Source organism: Spermophilus citellus, assembly GCF_964194105.1.
Source record: "Spermophilus citellus genome assembly, chromosome: 9".
Taxonomy (NCBI): Eukaryota; Metazoa; Chordata; class Mammalia; order Rodentia; family Sciuridae; genus Spermophilus; species Spermophilus citellus.
In genome coordinates this window covers 121,100,926-121,120,375 of record NC_138191.1, presented here as the reverse complement: position 1 = coordinate 121,120,375, position 19,450 = coordinate 121,100,926, and the positions used below count along the sequence as shown (strand labels likewise).

General features: G+C 47.4%; 1 protein-coding gene and 1 pseudogene across 9 annotated transcripts in view; one reads left to right on the top strand and one right to left on the bottom strand.

Annotated features, from left to right (window-relative positions):
* Positions 1-18,867, bottom strand: part of PAFAH2 (platelet activating factor acetylhydrolase 2) — a 32,536-nt gene extending 13,669 nt beyond the window's left edge. For 2 of the 8 annotated variants that reach the window (XM_081306221.1, XM_081306224.1), the window contains exons 1-6: positions 11,976-12,395; positions 9,657-9,810; positions 8,380-8,476; positions 2,141-2,209; positions 1,335-1,476; positions 159-272 (exon numbers count right to left, since the gene is read on the bottom strand). In XM_081306221.1, the coding sequence (XP_081162347.1) occupies positions 159-272; positions 1,335-1,476; positions 2,141-2,209; positions 8,380-8,476; positions 9,657-9,810; positions 11,976-12,179 (780 nt within the window). In that variant the 5' untranslated portion in view covers positions 12,180-12,395. Of the gene's footprint in view, positions 1-158; positions 273-1,334; positions 1,477-2,140; positions 2,210-8,379; positions 8,477-9,656; positions 9,811-11,975; positions 12,396-17,759; positions 17,769-18,733 lie in introns of those variants that run through there. The other 6 variants (XM_081306222.1, XM_081306223.1, XM_081306227.1 and 3 more) reach the window with 6 other exon arrangements.
* On the top strand, positions 10,799-11,876 carry LOC308655866 (large ribosomal subunit protein uL22-like; annotated as a pseudogene). The gene has a single exon. The product of its transcript is annotated as a large ribosomal subunit protein uL22-like (transcript).
* Positions 18,868-19,450: the final 583 nt, after the last annotated feature.

Sequence of the window (19,450 nt, the reverse complement as noted above, 5' to 3'; positions counted from 1 at the left end):
GAAGGGAGAGAAGAGCTTTGAGGACAGTGTGACCCTGGACTGGCCTAAAGTTGACCTGGGGTCTTGCTAGATATGTGAACCAGTAAGTTCTCTTTGGTTTAAGATAGTGAGTTTGGTTTGCTCCATGTAACCAAGGGTCACACCAGCTGCTGCCATACCTTCAAGATCATCAGATCCAACCCTCCAGGCAAGATGTTGAGGACAGTCCTCCCAGCAGTGACTTCCTGCATGATCCTCAATACCCGCACACACTCTCCTACGCGCTGATGCACCTGCAACAGAGAGACTAGTGGGAACTGGAAATTCCACAACCATCCAACAAGAAATCTCATCTACAGAGCCAACCGAGGAAGAATGCAAGGAAGGTTTGCCCCCTACACTCAGCAAGGACAGGGGCCCTTGCAGCTCACATGAGCACCGCCCATCAGCACAAGGCAATCAGTCCTGTCGTTCTGATTCTGCCTGCCCACAGGGTTGTCAGGAGGATCCCATGAGATGATGAGGACCACCCCACCCCAAATCTAACTAGGCATTTCTGGTAGGAACTTTCATTTTGGCACTTCTCCGCAGGCTAGGACTCCTTCTCCCAGGATTTTTCAAACTCCAGCATGGCAAGATGTAGGGGACTAGGGAATAGCCCCCAAACAGCTGAACATATGCAAGCTCAGAGCTGCAGAGGGCTGTGGTTCAAACCTCAGGAAGTAAGCCAGTGTGCAGATGAGCCCAACGGCAGAGAGCCAGAGACAGTGAATTCCCTCTGAGAGCAAGAACTGATGGCGCCTGAAGGTGGTTCCAGTCTCGCTCTTCCTATAGTCTGCTTATATGAGCCAATCAGTTCCCTTTTTTGCTTAAACAAACTTAAGCTGGGTTTCTGATACTGGCAATTTTAAGAGTCCTGATTAATACCCCATTTATTCCCACTAAGATGGGAATAAAGATTTAGAAAGGTAAAAGAATTGTTTATTGAGAGCAACAGTCTGGGTGAGTATCCCCCAAATGTCTATGTATTCAAGATGGTCTCCAGAGGAGCACTTTGGGAGGGGTGAAATCTTTAGGAGGTGGGAACTTGCAGGACCCCAGTCTCTTCCTCACTTTTGCTTCCTGGCTCACGAGGTGGGTGGGTCTGCTCTCCCCCCGCATTGCCATCTAGCATCACTAAAGACCCAAAGCAATGGGTCCACCTGATCTTTGACTAGAACCTTCAGAACCATGAGCTAAATAAACCTTTTCTCTTACAAGTTAATTTTCCCAGGTATTTCACTGTAGTGACAGACAGCTGACAACACAGTGAAAGCAGGCTCAGTAACCCCCCTTCCCTGGTCGCACACGCCTACCTGGGGATTCCGAACATGGAATTCCTTCTCCCCTTCCTCAATTTGAAGGTAGGGGATCCACTCCTCCTCTAGTGACTCATTGGTGGGCTGATTCTCCTCTGGGACCTGCTTGCAGAAATAGGTAGCCGAAGCTGACTGGTCTCTGAAATACACCCGCCGTAGGGGAGAGGGCAGAAGACACCATGAATTCACTTCTCCCTTTGACCAGCTCCTCTCTCAGCCAAGTCACGTGGTCTCCCCTTTTGCTAGTAGGGAAGGGGTCTGAGGCATGCAAGGAAGAGTAGGAAAAAGACATATTTTTGGACAGACCAGGATTTGAGCACCAGCTCAGCTGTGTTACTTTTGGCCAAGTTATTTAACATTTTAGAACTTTGGTTTTCTGCTCTTTAAAATGGGCATAACGCCTGCCTTATATGATTGTTGGGAGGATTAGAAATAACACACAGGGGATACTGCTATATTAGAACACTTGCCTAGCATGTGCAAAACCCTGGGTTTGATCCCCAGCACTGCAAAGATCAAAACAAAAATCTAAAAACTTTTTTTTTTTTTTTTTGTATTGGAGGTTGAACCCAAGGGCACTTAACCACCCCAACCCTTTTTATTTTTTTGAGACAGAATCACACTGAGTTGCTGAGGCTAGCCTTGAACTTGCAAACCTCCTACCTCAGCCTCCTGAGTCACTGGGATTAGGTGTATGCTATCACATTTGGCTAAAAAAGAAAACACTGATAGAGGACTAGCCTATACCTCACTCATTGCAGGCACCCATTCCAGGAAAGTTCACGGTGACTGTCATCCCTCACCTGTGCTCTGGCACAGCAACCACAAAGCCACGGGAGGCCAGCTCCATACAGAAGGCTGAATACAACGTCCTAGAGATGAAGAAAGGAATAGGGAGAAGGGATCAAAAGAACGGCCCAGGGCTCACCCGACTCCACTGCACCCATTCCAGCCATGCTCTGCTAGTGACCACCCCAAAGGATTAAGCAGAGCAAGTGCCCCAGCGGGCAGCCCTCCTCCAGGTACTGTTCCCAAGCCCCACAGTTCTCATCCCACAAGGCTCCGCCTCCTCCTTCAGGCACTGTTTGCAAATCAACCCACAGGGCCTTGGACCCTCAGTGAGCCCAGCCTCGGGTCCCAAATACATTTTGACTACTTCAATAGCATTTTTATTGTCATACACTGTATGTCCCCCAAATTAGCTATTAAGCTCCTGGAAGACAGAAACTCTTTTTTTGGTACCAGGGATTGAACTCAGGGGTGCCTAACCACTGAACCACATCCCCAGCCCTTCTGAATTTTGAGACAGGGTCTCACTGAATTGCTTAGGGGCTTGCTAAATTGCTGAAGCTGGCTTTGAACTCACAATCCTCTTGCCTCAGCCTCCTGAGTGGCTGGGGTCATAGGCATGCACCACATTTCTTTTATATGCAATTTAAATACGACTTAACATGCAGATTTTTTTGTCTTCCACCTGCCCAGGAGAAGGAAAAAAAGGAATATGGCAGACCGACTGCCTACCCCAAACACCTATTTTCCCTTTCTCCTCAATAACAGAATCTGATTTTTGGCCAACGACCCTTTTATGCCATCAAAGTATTATATTTCCCAGCCTCCCTTACAGCTGTTAGTCTGTATAGTTAAAGGTCTAATGCAGCACAGTGCAACAGAAATTTAATGCTAAATCAATAAGTAATTTAAAATTTTCTCATAGACATGTTTCCAGAAATAAAAAGAAACATACTAACTTTAATTGCACATTTTATTTAATCTATAATAACCCATTATATTTTAATCGTATCTTATTTAATTATATTAAATATTAATTGTTTAATCATATTTAATCATTTTATTATGATTTATTAAATTATAACCTATTTAACCTATTATAATTACAACATATAATAAAAAATCTTTTAAGTTAATGAAACTTTTTATTACCTTTTTTTCATATTAAGTCTTTGAAACGGGCAAACATTTCATACTTGCAGCTTACCTGATTGGACCAGACACATTTCAAGGGTTCAATAGGCACACAGAGTTTGATGCTACCATAATTGGCAGAGCAGGACTAGTCAATGAGATGTAAACAAGTTGTGTTACATAGAACTTCCTATAAAATTTCCTTTATAAAGCTCCTTCCTCCTGCCTGGGATGCAGATTAATGGCTAGAACTAAAGCAGTCATCCTGGGTCATGAGAGGACTTTAGAAATGGAAGCCACAAGGGGCAGAGCAAGATTATACAATAAGTCTGATTCTCCAATAACTTCAAGGAACTACAATATCACCCTGTCTACCGCTAGCTTCCTTCTCTCTCAGAAGAGAAAAAAAAACAACAACTTTATTTTGTGTTAGTCTCTATTATTTGGGGTTTTCTGTTACACACAACTTGCCCAAATCCTCACTGACACAGCAAGATCAGTTTCCTGGATCTCTGTTCCCCTTCCCCGTTTCCCAGGGGAGGCAGGGAACTGCACCTCAGAGGCAGAGAGGTTTCTGTTGCCTTCCTAGTTTGAACTGTGTAGCGGTGGCAACGTTAGGCCAACCTGCCATCACAGCCCACCTGCTCAGTGTACAGAGCGTGTGTCCCTGGGCTGGGGGTGCAGCTGGGTGGTACGGTGCTTGCCTACTATGCATGGTTGAAAACCTGCACTGCAAAAACAAAACAAAAAAAAAACAAGCATGCGTCCCCGCCTGCCCACTTCAGAGGACTGCGTAGGGCCTGGTGACAGTGGCCTGCCTGTCCCACACCTCAGCGCACATGCTCCTCCCTGGGTGGGAAGCCACAGGTCTGTGACCCACAGAAAGGACCTCAGAGCCGAATAACCAGCAATGGAGAGGAAACAATGTCCCTGGCCGTCCCTGGCCGTCCCTGCCCTGCCTTGGAATTTCACTCTGGTTAATGAAGAGTGTTTATAACTGGCTCCACCTGGTCCCTGAGACGTGAAATCTGAATACAGATTCTTAGACCCCAAAGACCACTTTCCAAGTCAGGTGCTCACTACTCTCCCAGAGCAGGATAGTGGGCTCAGGCGGGAATGTTTCTTAGTTTCTTTTCCTGGCCCGACCACCGCTTCCCTGAGGGCAGAGACTCTCACTTACTACTCAATGCCCAACCCTGGCACAAGCTCTGGCACGAGGCAGGCTCTCAGTTTACCTGCTTGCCTTGCCAGCCTCACCTCTGCATCTATGCTCCACTTCCGCCCAGGCTAAGTCTCTATACCAGCTCTTCTTGGGGATTCAATCCCTGATTTAGGAAGAACCTTCCCCTCGTGCCACGGAGTTGGCACAGAGCAGGTGCCCACAGGTGTCTGCTGAATGAATGAGAACCCAGCAAAACAGCCCTTGCAGTCACGGGATGAGTATTTCTTTGGAGACTATCGTTTTCTAGGCACTGGGAATGACACAGACAAGGTCTCTGCCTTCACGGAGCCTGCAATCTAGAAATAGGGAAGACAGCCATTAAAGAATAATTAACACGGGGCTGGGGCTGGGGCTCAGCGGTAGAGCGCTCGCTTAGCACATATGAGGCCCTGGGTTCGATCCTCAGCACCACATAAAAATAAGTAAATAAATAAAGTAAAGATACTGTGTCCAACTACAACTAAAAAATAAATATTTAAAAAAAAAGAATGAATAACATAAATAAGTTCATCATAATTATGACAAGTACTGAGAAGTACACAGATAATGTGCGGGTCAGGAGGGGTGTCCTATGGAGCTGACCTCTAAACGAGGACCCTGAGGGTAACTGGGAATTAGCCAGGCAAAAGAAGGAGCAGGGAAAGAGGAACCTATGAACAGAACAGTGAGAAGATTCTAGGCAGAGGGAAAGGCCTCAAAATACACCAGACGAGGGCCCCCAGGCAGGAAATAACACTTTTTTAAGTAAGTGTTTTTTAACTAAGTGAAAGGCCAATTTGTTTGGAGAGCTGGAATGGGTAAATAGCAAGACATGAGGCTGCAAACTGCCTTGGACCTGCATCCAGGTAAGACCATGAAAAGAACTGAATTAAGTTCAAAGAGCTTTTAAAAATTCTAATTAGGGGCCAGGCATGGTGGCACATGCCAGTAATCCCAGCAACTGGGAAGGCTGAGTTCAAAGCCAGTCTCAGCAGATTAGCAAGGTACTTAGCAACTCAGTGAGACCCTGTCTCTAAATGAAATATAAAAAAAGGGTTGGGGACGTGGCTCAGTGGTTAAGTGCCTTGGGTTCAATCCCTAGTACCAAAAAAAAAAGTTCTAATGGGGGGGGGGGGGCATTCACTTACTCATTCAACAAATACTTATCGAGCATCTTCAACATACCAGGCACCATTCAAGGTGCTGAATAACAAGATAATTTCTGGTTTTAAAAGAGATCTCCCCAGCGGGATGAGGAGAGCCACGTCCGCAATCCATATCTGTTATTCCAGAGGCTGAGGCAGGATCCCAAGTTCAAATCAGTCTGGGCAACTGAGCAAGACACTGTCTTGAAACAAAAAATATTAAAGGGCTGTGCTAAAGACATGCAATGGAGAAAGGATAGCATCTTCAACAAATGATGCTGGGAGAACTGGAAATCCATATGCAACAAAATGAAATTAAATTCCTTTCTCTCACCATGCACAAAAGTCAACTCAAAATGGATCAAGGAGCTAGGAATCAGACCAGAGACTCTGTGGCTAATAGAAGATAAAGTTGGCCCTAACCTTCATCACGTGGGGGCAGGCCCCAAATTTCTTAATAAGACACCTATAACACAAGAGTTAAAACCAAGAATCAACAAATGGGACGAATTCAAACTAAAAAGTTTTTTTCTCAGCAAGAGAAATAATATGCGAGGTCAATAGGGAGCCTACATCCTGGGAACAAATTTTTACCCCTCAAACATCAGATAGAGCTCTAATCTCTAGAGTATACAAAGAACTCAAAAAGTTAAACAACAAAAAAGCAAATAACCCAATCAACAAATGGGCCAACGACTTGAACAGAAACTTCTCAGAAGAGGATATACAATCAATCAACAAATACATGAAAAAATGCTCACCATCTCTAGCAATCAGAAAAATGCAAATTAAAACTACTCTAAGATACCATCTCACTCCAATAAGAATGGCAGCCATTATGAAGACAAACAACAATAAGTGCTGGCGAGGATGGGGGAGGGGAGGTACACTCATACATTGCTGTTGGGACTGCAAATTGGTGCAGCCAATTTGGAAAGCAGTATGCAGATTCCTTGGAAAGCTGGGAATGGAACCACCCTTTGACCCAGCTATTCCCCTTCTCGGACTATACCCAAAAGACTTAAAAAGAGCATACTACAGGGACACAGCCACATCAATGTTTATAGCAGCACAATTCACAATAGCTAGAATGTGGAACCAACCTAGATGCCCTTCAATAGATGAATGGATTTAAAAAAGTGGCATTTATACACAATGGAATATTACTCAGCCCTAAAAAATAACAAGATCATGGCATTTGCAGGCAAATGGATGGCATTAGAGCAGATTATGCTAAGTGAAGTTAGCCAATCCCTACAAAACAAATGCCGAATGTCTTCTCTGATATAAGGGGGGTGACTCAAAATGGGATAGGGAGGAAGAGCATGAGAAGAAGACTACCGCTAAATATGGAAGAGAGGTGGGAGGGAAAAAGAGGGAGAAAGGGAGTTACACGGAAGATGGAAGGAGAACCCCATTGTTACAGAATACATATATGATGTTGTAATGAGAAAAAGAAAAAAAAGTGTGTCACATTAGATTGGATAGAGAGAAAGGACGGGAGAGGAGGGAAGGAGTAGGGGGACAGGAAGGGCAGCAGAATAGAATAGACAACATGATTGATGTATGTACATTCCATGTATGTATTATATGTCAAAATACATTCTGCTGTCATGTATGACTAAAAAAAATAAAATAAAATAAAAATTTTTTTTAAAGTATTAGAGTTAATATTATTGTAATAACTCATGCCTCTGCAAAATATTAGAAATAAAGTTACCTGGGATGGTTGAGGAAAAAAAAAAAAAAGGGCTGTGAATATAGTTCAGAGGTAGACAGACCCTGGGTTCCATCCCCAACACTGAAAAAACAAAACAAAAACAAAAACATCTCCTTAGCTAGAGCGCGGCCAAGGGTCTGGCGATGAGGAAACCTGCGAGATGCGTGAGGCTCTGGGACAGTTTTTTTGTTTTGTTTTGTTTTTAATATTTGTTTTTTAGTTCTCGGCGGACACAACATCTTTGTTGGTATGTGGTGCTGAGGATCGAACCCGGGCCGCACGCATGCCAGGCGAGCGCGCTACCGCTTGAGCCACATCCCCAGCCCCGGCTCTGGGACAGTTGATGATGAGCACAGAAAACATCACAGGCTCAGCTGGTCCCACCGTGGGGCGGAAGCAGAACCCGCAGGAACGATGCTCAGTGGGTATCATGTCTGAGAGTCTGGTGGAAGAGGTCGTGGAGTCTGCCACCCCATGTCCCTCCACACAGAGAAAAGAAAAGAAGTGACACCAGTGTGTACCTAGGAGGCACCCGTCCAACTGAGGCCTCAACGAGCCACCCGCTGGGAGTGGCATCCCCCTTTGGTAGCTGTGGAAATCTAGGCTCAGAGAGTTACCCAACTTTCCCAAGGTCACATGGGGCACAAGTGGCACGGCGGGGATTTGAGCTACGCTGTTAGCTGTGAGCACAGGGAGCAAGCCTGTCCCATTCCCCGACACCCAGTGCCACACACAGGGCAGGCGGTCAACACAGGTTGAGTGAATGGCTGTCCAGATATAAAGTTCTAGCACTTCTGGGCGGGAACAGAGGGTGAAAGCACACCTTTATGCAGATGTGGAACACGGACCTGAAGGATGTGGAGGCTGCACAAAGCAGTCCTGGGAAGGGTCCTCCAGAGGAGGTGGACCCGAAGCTACAGCACGGAGCAGACGGAGCTAAGACGGCTAGCAGATGGACATGTCTGTCATTCTGCCCTTTGAGAATAAGTTGAGACTCAGCAGCTGTCGCTGTCACTAGGCCAAGTCTCCCCAGACAGGGATATAAGCTCTTACCTGAAGGCTCCAAGGCCATGGGAAAATATGATCAAGGGGTATCCAGAGTCCTTCGTCTTAAAGGGGCCGTTCCAGCTAACAGGCAGGCGGCAAGATCCTAGCAGAGACACAGGCTATAGAATCCCTGGTGGCCCAGAGCTGTCACCAGGAGGGCAGCCCAGCATAGGCAGGGGTTCTCTCCCTCTGAGGAACCCGCCAACCACCCCTGAGCATCCCAGGACAATCATCACCTAGCCTATGCTTTCCACTTTTCTTCCCTAGGGAGAGGGAATACAAAAAAATGGGAGTGGACCTGTAATCCCAGGGGTTCAGGAGGCTGAGGCAGGAGGATTTTGAGTTCAAAGCCAGCCTCAGCAAAAGTGAGGCGCTAAGTAACTCAGTGAGACCCTGACTCTAAATAAAATACAAAAATAGGGCTGAGGATGTGGCTCAGTGGACAAGTGCCCTTGAGTTCAATCCCTTGTACCCCGTAAAATGGGGAGATATATCAAAGGCCTGGGGTTGGGGGTGTAGCTACATGGTGGAACACCCACTTGAGCAAGAAAGACCCTGGGCTCAACTACCAAGATGGCAAGAAAACAAAAATATCGGGGCTGGGGATGTGGCTCAAGCGGTAGTGCGCTCGCCTGGCATGCGTGCGGCCCGGGTTCGATCCTCAGCACCACATACAAACAAAGATGTTGTGTCTGCCGAAAACTAAAAAATAAATATTAAAAAAATTCTCTCTCTCTCTTAAAAAAAAAAAAATCATTCATGGGGACAATGCTAAGCAAGTCTTGGCAACCTTGAGATGCCAAGGAGTGGACAGAGGACCTTGGACAATCCTTGGGGGAAAGTGGATGATTTCGTGTGGCCCTGCCCAGAAGATGGGAGGCCTGGAGGGAGAACTGCAGGAGACCCTGCTCCCCGAGAGCGAAGCTTGGCCAACCTGCAGGATGGCTGGCAGTGAGCACCTGCTGGACAAACAGCCAGACCCGCCACCTAGGCAGGCATCCCGCATCCCAAGCACTGCATCAGAGGCTTTGACCCCACACCTCCCACACTGTGACCCCACAAAGGTAGATATTCAGACAGATCAGGGAACGTGCCCAAGCCCCACGACTAGTAAATCAGAGAGCCTGGATTCAGAGCCCAGGAGAGCGCTACTCAATGGCCAAGCTCTGCACACCCACCCACTGCAAAAGGGCTGGACTCTGCAAGCTTAAAGGTATTGTGTCTACCTGGGGACAGCCTAGGGACATAACCAAGCAGCTGGGAAAGCACGGGGCCAGCCTTACCCATAGCCAGGTTGAACAGCAACCCCACCCAGCGCTTATTCAACCTCAGGTAATCGGCCAGGCCAGCGCAGTACTCAGGGCGGGGGATCCACAGGGGCTGCTCCACAGTTTCCTCTGACTCTTGGCAGGGGTAGAAGAGTCGAAAGAAGCTCCCCTGCAGGAAAGAAGAGAGCAGCTGCTCAGAGCAAGAAGCCCAGGCACCTCTGGATCTCCCGTTAGGGCACCAGGCAGGCAGGGCATCCACACAGGGAACCTTAAGCTTCAATGACACACCTGAATTTTACATTTAGAAAAAAGGGAATTTAGCATACATGAAAAATGTTATTTCAAATAGCTTGTGGTATTCTGAATGACATGGGGGGGGTGCCAAAATACTTCGAGTGCTTAGGACATAAAAAGATTTAAATCTGGGGCTGCCATTGTGGCTCAGCGGTAGAGTGCTCGCCTAGCACGGGCGGGACCTGGTTCAATCCTCAGCACCACATAAAAATAAAGGCATTGTGTTGTGTCCATCTATACCTAAAAAATAATTTAAAAAAAAAAGATTTAAATCTGGTCCTGAGCCCAGGCCTGGAGGAGCCATGGGAGTGGAGATTTGCCCTTGTGCTGAATGAGGCACTAATAATGGGTCACACAGGCCCATGAGTAGTTAGTCCTCTAGGCTAACTCTCAGGACGAACTCATCTTACACAGGAGAAGGTGAGGGATTACTAAAAGTGGGTGCCTCTCACGAGGAAACCAGGAGCCAGCAGAGAAAAACCTAGAAACTGGCCACGTTTGGTGATACCTGCCTATAATCCCAGCCACTTGAGAGGCTGAGGCAGGAGGATCTCGAGTTCAAAGCAACTCAATGAGGCCCTCAGTAACTCAGTGAGGCCCTAAGCAACTCATTGAGACTCTGCCTCAAAATAAAAAGTAAAAAGGGCTGGGGATGTGTCTCAGGGGTAAATCACCCCTGGGCTCAATCCCCGATGCCAAAAAACAAACCAACAAACCTAGAAACTGGTAGAAGGAAAGTCCAGAAGGAGCAGATGGAGGCAGGAGAGATGGGGCCACCAAGTTCGCACCCAGGTTGGGGAGTCAAGGGCAATGGCACGTGGCTCACTCTTCTTCCTCTTACCAACTCCCATAAGGGTCAGGCATCTGCTCTCAAGACAGGAGGGAGGAGCTGGGAGCTGCCCCTTGAGCTAGGGCCCCGCCCCCCTTTCCTCCTGGCTGAAGAAAGAACACTTCATCTAGGTCAAATGGGAAGTGTCTGGTACTTGATAAGAGGAAGACAGCCCTGGGGGCTGATAACCAAATCCAGACCAGCGCTAGCTCAGCTTCCCCACCTGGAACTGCGCACTCTCACCAGTGACCATGAAGACCAAGCAACAGCTCCTCCTCTCAGTGGCCTGAGATGCTCTGTGAAAATGGTTCCCTACTCTCTTGACCCTGAAAACCCCACAAAATCAAGAGGTTCAGATCTTCATGTTCACTTTAAGAAGATTCATGAAACCACATAGGCCATCAAGGGTACATATCCGAAAAGCCACCAAGCCCGTGCAAGGCGTTACTTTAAAGAAGCGATGTGCGCCATTCCGGAGTTACAATGGTGGAATTGGGAGGAGTGTGCAGGCCAAACAGGGCTGGACACAGGGTCGGTGGCCCAAAAAGAATGCTGAATTTTTGTTGCACCTGCTAAAAAATGCAGAGAGTGACACTGAACTCAAGGGTTTAGATGTAGATTCTCGGTCTTTGAACATATCCATGGAACAGAGCACCCAAGGTGCACCACTGTCCTTACAGACGTCTGGATGAACCCACACCCGAGCTCCCTGCCCCATCCAGAGGATCCTCACTGAAAAGGAACAAACTGTTTCTAAACCAGAAGAGAAGGCTGCACAGAAAGTAAAGGCATCCCAGAAAAAACTGAAGAAGCAAAAACTATGGCACAGGAATAAACTCAGATAAGATAAATGCAAATAAAAGATAAAAAAAGGGGGGCTGGGATGTGGCTCAAGCGGTAGCGCGCTCGCCTGGCATGCGTGCGGCCCGGGTTCGATCCTCAGCACCACATACCAACAAAGATGTTGTGTCTGCCGAAAACTGAAAAATAAATATTAAAAATTAAAAAAAAAAAAGGGGCTGGGGTTGTGGCTCAGTGGTAGAGTGCTCACCTAGCATGCGCGAGGCACTGGGTTCGATCCTCAGCACCACATAAATGTAAAATAAAGATATGTATCCACCGAAAACTAAAAAATAAATATTAAAAAAAAAAAAGACCCAGCACAGACAGAAACAGGGGAGACGTGTAGGGGAGGAGCTGCAGACACCTACCTGGAGACTCTGACCCTCCATCACATCCCCACAGCCTACAAGGTGGGGTCCTGAGACAGGTGGGAAGCACACCGACTGGCTGGTCCCCATCTCAACGGCAACTGATCCTATGACTGGGGCGGTGCTGAACTTGACGGCTGGAGGGTGGAACACAGAACAGCCTCTTGCTGGTTTCCTCTTGGCTTTTTGTTGCTCATGAGTCATGTGCCACTGCAGCTCCGTCCCCTCACCCCTCACCTCCCCATCCTCCCTGCCAGTCACTCATTAAATCATTTGCTAAGGTAGAGGGGCTGCATTTCTTTCTGGGGAGGTGAGGAGATGGTGGTGAAGAGGAGAAAGAACTTCCATCTTCAAACCTGCCAAGAGCTGGGGATGCAGCACTTGCCTGGCGTGCACAGGCCCCGGGTTCCAACCCCAGCACTGGGAAAAGAAAGAAATAAAGTGGGAACTGAAGACTTCCAGTAAGTGTTTATGCAGCACCCACTGTATGCAAGTGCAGGGGTAACTGTGGCAGAGACCGCGACACAGACCTGCCCTCCACAGGCTACCGGCGTAGCAGTCACCCTGTGGGCACTGAGCTACGCTCCTCACATCCATGAGCTCCTTTCATTCTCTCAACAACTCTTGGAGGTGGGCAGTATTGAGATCCACTTTTATGGATGAGAAAACTGAGGCTTGAGAGGTTGAATAACTTTCCCAAGTTACCTCACTCAGGAGCACACACAGGTCTGCCAGAGCCAGGCACGGAGCTCTTAGCCACGACTGACCCTGCTCGTGGGGGACACTCAGACACACACAACACCACTGACCTAAAATATTAATGCTAGTTTGGTTTGATGGTTGAGGGGAGTAAAGTTCTTTGTTGTTTTGCACTAGTGTGAAATGTAGATGTCACAGGTCACCTGGCCTTGAACTGCTGTAGATACTTTGCCAATGAAGCTACCATGGTGGATAGCATTAGGCAGAACCTGACATAGCAACGCTATTTTGAAATATATCTTAGAATTTCTAAGAATCACCTTGTGGTCACTCTGACTCAGCCTGACCTTAAGCCCCAGACAAGGCTTCATTGTCGTACAAAAAAAGGACATGGTTATCTGGGACAGGAACCCTGAAAACACCTGCTTCGACATGGAACGGTGAGCACCTCACAGAATAGAGGTGACGTCCTTTGGGTCAATCTCCTAGCAATGGCACAACTGCAAAAATTCCCCCACTCCCTCTTGCCCCTGTGTCTGGCCCAGGCTGAGTAGAAGACAGGTGTCAGTCTCCACCGGGCCCCCTCCGCAGCTTTGTCATGAATAAACCTGTGTCACTGTTGTGCCACCTCGCCCCTCTATTTCCTCCATTCACAGATGGCAGAGCTGAGAAAACCACAGGGAAATGAGTCCCCGGATTAGACTATAACTGAAACCTGACCCATTCCTGGACTTTCTGATCACCCGGGTCAATACATTCCCAACAGCGCACACCAGGCCTTGAGTTTGGTCCCCAACACTGCAAAATAAACAACAACAACTAATAAACCAACAGAATTTAGATTCCTCTTGCTTGCAATCAAGAGCAGCTAAAGCATTCCACGTTATTAATTACTGTATTACTCTGCTTCCTGCAAGATGCTCTCAGAGGGTTCAGAGAGTTCAAGTCCAAGCACGCCTAGGCAAGAAAAGTCCTCAGAAATTGCTCCTGCCAATCCTCCCAAGATCATTTCCCTGTCCCTGGCCTGGTACATACATGCACTTTACTGAAGAAGCCAAGATCCTGAGAGATTAAGTGAGCTGCTCAAGGTCACAAGCAGAATCATTATTATTTTTTTTTTAAAGAGAGAGTGAGAGAGGAGGAGAGAGAGAGAGAGAGAGAGAGAGAGAGAGAGAGAGAGAGAGAGGGAGAGAGGGAGAGAGAGGGAGAGAGAGAATTTTTAATATTTATTTTTTAGTTCTCGGCGGACACAACATCTTTGTTTGTATGTGGTGCTGAGGATCGAACCCGGGCCGCACGCATGCCAGGCGAGCGCGCTACCGCTTGAGCCACATCCCCAGCCCCAGAATCATTATTAAACACACATCTCCTGCTCTCCAACTTCCAACTGCCTGGTCCAATGGACACCCCAAATAATCCTAATATCATTCTATTTAACAATTTTCTTTTCTTTTTTTACAGAGCTAGAGTTGGAACTTGGGGCCTTACACAGGCTAAGCAAGCGCTCTATCACTAAGATAGCTATGCTCTCAGTCTCATTTTATTTGTACCATAGACTTAACTCCATTTTGCTTCTCTGAAGCAAATCATAAAAGAATCCCACTCTGGCACGCTAAGATGGAAGGACCACTTGATTCCACAAGTTCAAGGTGAGCCTGGGCAACACTGGAAGACACCATCTTAAAAAATATTGAAAATCAACCCAATTCTCTTTAAAAGGATGCTAAGCTCCTGATGTAATCAGTGGTTGACCAGAGCTTCTTAGCCTCAGGCCCTGACCTTTGCCCTTGTTGCTGATGGACACACAGCACGGTTGGGTCATGAGAAGCATGCCACCCACATGACAGTGAAGCAACTGCCAAGTTCTGTCATAAGAGACAGATAGCAGGGGTTCTGAGGGGACAGAGTGCTCCCTGAGCTTGGGAGCAGGGGGAAACAGGAAAGGCTGATGTTCAAGTAGGAAAAATAGTGGGCAAAGGCAGTGTGCTGAGAATGAGAAACGGGGAGTGGCTAATGATGGACAGAGGGGAGAGGAGCAAGCTGAAGGGTAGCTAGGCTAAGGAGTGCCACTCTGCTCTGAAATGAGTTGGCAGATGTCCAAGGGCTGCTGCGCAAGAAACCACATCTGAAAGACCTGCTCTTGGGGTGCAGCTCCATTGTGGCCTAGCTTGCTTCCCCTGGACAAGTCATCTGACCTCTCGTAAGACTCATTTCCCATCCTCATAGGGACACTAGGAGATAAAGTGAAATAATGCACTGAAAACACCTGGCATTCTACCTGGTTCTTAGCAAGATTCCAGAAAATATCTGTTGATTGAAAAAACAACAGGTTTTGGAAAAGGCTGGGAGGGTAACTCAGCAGTAGAGCCCTTGGCTAGCACGTGTGGGGCCCTGGTTCATCCTCAGCACTGCCCAAGAAAAAATTCTTTATTGCAGGGAGGCTAAGGCAGGAGGATCGCAAATTCCAGGCCAGATTCAGCAACATAGCAAGACAGTGTGTCAAAGTAAAAAAATAAAAAGTGCTGGGGATGTAGCTCTGTCGTAGAGTCCTCTAGATTCAATGCCCAGTATACCACCCTCCTCCCCAAATGGACTTGGCAACTGTATGGGTTTGGAGAAATCAAGGGAGAAGGGAGAGCCAAAGACAGTCAGATTTCAGGATTCAGTGATCAGTAGCTTCTTATGGGAAGAGATTTTTCATCTCATCCTACACAGGCAGCAGCGCGTGGGACAGGCGGCAAGATAAGTGGATTTGGAAACAGCGGCCCAGAGGGGAGCAGGTGTTTCTGATATCCCTGGCAAACTTCTGAGAAGGTCATCAATTAAATTCTGATTGTAAATAAAGAAAAAAGAAAAAAGATTATTGGCCAGAGTGAGGCTTTCATGAAGAGATGAATCTGTATTCCCTACACTCACACTGACCGGTGCTCAGGTAGAATGAGATGGAAAACCCCAACCTGACCAATTTTACTGAAGACAATCCACCCAGAGCATCCAGAGTCCTTTCTAAAAACACTGTGGAATTTTCCAAGGAAATCGGTGCAGGTGTCTCTGCTTCTTTTGCTCCTCTTGTCTGAACAGTTCATGGTAGGCTTTTTCCTGTCCAGGAGCCTCTCCATCCATCCAGGCCCAGTGAGGTCACCATGTCCTCTGGGGATATTTCCCAAGTCTTTCCAACATTTCCTCCTCTAAATTTCTGAGCACAGTCCCCATCTCTTATCTAGAATCCAATCACAGGGCTGCTTTAGGCAGCTCTTCTAGCAGCTTTCAACAGTGACCTGCCTCCAACAGTGGTCCTTATGGAATGTAGCTCAGGTATTCCTTGGCCTAGATCCCATTCATACAGGCAACTTCAAAAATGTATATTCTAGACAGGCATGCTACACCTGTAATCCCAGTGATTTGGGAGGCTGAGGCAGGAGGACTGCAAGTCTGAGGCTAGGCTCAGGAATTTAGTGACTGTCTCAAAATAAAAGCAAATAAATAAAAAGGGCTCAGGATATGGTTCACTGGTTAAATGCCCCTGGATTCAATCCCTGGGTCCCTCCCCAAACCGTGGACAAAAAAGTATAATCTAGGGCCTCCATTCTCAGAGGTCAATATGGTTATGGTTTTTTTGAGGTGCTAGGAATAAAACCACAGCTCCATGCATGCTTGGCATGCACTCTGCCACTTAAGCTACACCCTAGCCCCCAATTAGTTTGGGTTTTTTTTTGGGGGGGGGGAGGGAGAAGGGTTTCACTGAGTTGCTTAGGGCCTTGAACTTGTGATCCTCCTGTCTCAGCCTCGAGTCACTGGGATTACAGACATTCACTACCATGCCCGTCCCCCAGTTAGTTTTTTAAAAGCTTCCTGGTATTTCTGATCACCTGGTCTAGATAGTGAGAGGTCTTTTTTCTGTTCAGACCTGTGTGCATGCAATGAACACTGACAGTACCCTGTATTCTAGTCCCCTGTTTTTCATGACTAAGTTTTCACCGGGTATAATCGCCAATGGCCACCCCAAAAGTAAGTTCCTACCAGTCACTAGGCTTAATGTAGTGCCCTTTTCACAGTTGGTCTCAATAATTAATTTATTCAATGAATGCTCTTTAAATTTTCCCACAGTTAAAACTTTTAGATATATTCCAGGGATAAAGACTGTGTTTTGGACTGGGGTTGTAGCTCAGTGGTAGAGCACTCACCTAGCACAGGCGACACCCTGAGTTCGATCCTCAGCACCACATAAAAATAAAATAAAGGTATCGTGTCCAACTATAACTAAAAAATTAAAAGAAAATTTAAAAAGACTGTTTTATACTTCTTTGTAGGCCAAACCATTTATCCATGTTTTCCCAGAATAGGGACTCAGTAAATGTTTCTTTCCTTGACTTTGACTTAAACCCTCAATTTTTTTTTAAATCCCTTTATTTATTTTTATTTTTCTGTGGTGCTGAGGTCAAACCCAGCACCTCAAACATGCTAGGTGAGTGCCCTACCGCTAAGCCACAACCCCAGACCCCTCAATTCTTTTTTAATCTTTTTATCTAAAAATAAAACTATATGGCATAGTAGGAAAAGAAAAGCTTTGGTAACTGAATTCCTCTGGTTCTTATTATCTACGAGGTGTTTTTTTTTTTTTTTTTGGTACCAGGGATTAACTCAACGGTGATTAACTACTAAGACATATTTCTAGCTCTTTTTTATATTTTATTTAGAGGCAGAGCCTACTAAATTGCTGAGAATGGCTTTGAACTCATGATCCTCCTGCCCCAGCCTCCTGAGCCCTTGAGATTACAAGCCTGCGCCACCATGCCTGGCAGCTGTGAGATCTTGAGCAAGTTCCTTAAACTCTAAACCTCTAAGAATTAACCACATGATAGAAATAACACTACTCATGAGGCTGTTGAAGAGGATTATGTATTTGAAGCCCCCTGACATACAGAGAGCACGAGAGCCATGCAAGGTAGCTACACCTGTAGTTATTTTAACTAACTACATGGCCTCTCTGAGCCTAAGTTGTTTTATATGTAAAATGGGGACATTTCATAAGTTTAAATGAGTAAACTGATATTGCCTAGGGCCTGGTATATTTTAAGTACTCACAAAATGTCAGGAACTAACTCGTTAACAACGGTAAGTCTCTCTTTCAACATACCCAGCCAAGGTCTCTTTGATTTTTCCTGGATGATACCCTTCAGTAAAGTGGATTTCTCAGGTCTCAGTCACCCTGCCAAAGCCAGAGTTACTACACAGGCCCCTGAGAGCTCAAAGAGCATAGATGACGGGGCTCACACTGCAGCTGTCCTCCTGCTGGGGCCCTGCTTCTAGGGAGCAGGGACGGCCTCTCTGCCAGCCAGGTGAACCTTTCATCACTGGCTATTTCAGGACAGAATCCAAGATAAGCGCCTCTAGCAGCCTTCCTTTCAGACAAGGGCCCCCGGGATACTAAAAGTTCACTGTCTGTGTGACCTTCGGTCTCTGGAGGAAGTGAGGAAATCTCACCCTGCTGTTAATGGAGACATCGCGTTCAAAAGGACGCGCTTGAGCAACAAGCTTGCTGGGTCTAGAAAAGCGCCTCGATGAGGTCTCGTAAATGTCGTTTGTGGAGACCTGACGGTTTACAGATCCACTTACACCCCGGCCAGCTCTTCAACCCAACCTCGCCACCTCGCTGACGGCCACCTCCAGATTAGAGAGGAAGAAAGCGGGTCCCAGGGAGGCCACAGAGGGAGAGGCTGGGCTGGATGAGAACCACACTGGCTGACTTAAAGCCCACGACAAAGAGAAAAAGAAATAGGGACCCACCCACCTGCCTGAAAACCACGGGGCACAGAGCGCGAGGCTGCGCCGAGAGAAACGATTGCGGGGCGCGCGAGTTTGACAGTGCGAGGATTTAGCGTGTGGGTGGGAAACCAGAGGAGTCTGAATAGGGAACGGGGGGGGGGGGTGGCACGAAGACTAAAGGTCAAGGTGAGGTTCCCGGCATCGAGAGGCAAGGGAGCCCCAAACCGGGCTGGAGTACGAAAAAGTCTGCAGCCAGCTCAGTTCACCATGAGTACTTTCTCCAACCAACTTACCCAGTCAAGGTGATCCCTCAGAAGCAACTTCAGACGTTTCACTCGACGGAAAAGAGAAACCGCCCAGGGTCCTATGGCCCTTTGGTAATTGTAGTTTCCAGGACTCGACATGGACGCTTTTCAGAGCGTTTCCCACCTCTCTGTACGGAACTACAATTCCCGGTGGGCACCGCGCCATCTCGAGCATCGCAACTGTTAAGACTACAATTCCCAGAGCCCTACACGCCCGCGGATGGGCGAAACCGCCCAAGGCCCAAGGTGCGGTGCGATTCCTCCCCCTGGCGGTCTGAGCAGAAACCGCGGCGAGGTGGTCTCGAGCGGAGGGTTACCGTTTATAGCCCCAGAGAGTAACCCTCCGCCTGAAGGTCTCTCAAATAGTTCGCGGGCGTGCCTGGAAACGGCCCTGGCTTCGCTTTACTCTCAGGGAGGTGGGGAGGAGGTTCTTTGTTTCCATAAATTTTGCTTCCTGAAGATGAGACTGATCATTCCAATTAGGGGCACATTCCCTACAAGCCTACACCTGTTGACACCTGTAATTTCCATTGTCTTCGCAAGAGACTCCCTAGAGACCCGCCCAGGGAGGAACCTGCGAGATCAGCGGGTCCAACCCCTCCGAGCATCCCCGTTTTACTGCCCTATGCTGATTCCTAGGGACACGCTGGCGAATGAGATGCTGTCTCTAGCCTCAACCGAATCCATCTAGCAGAGGATTCAGAC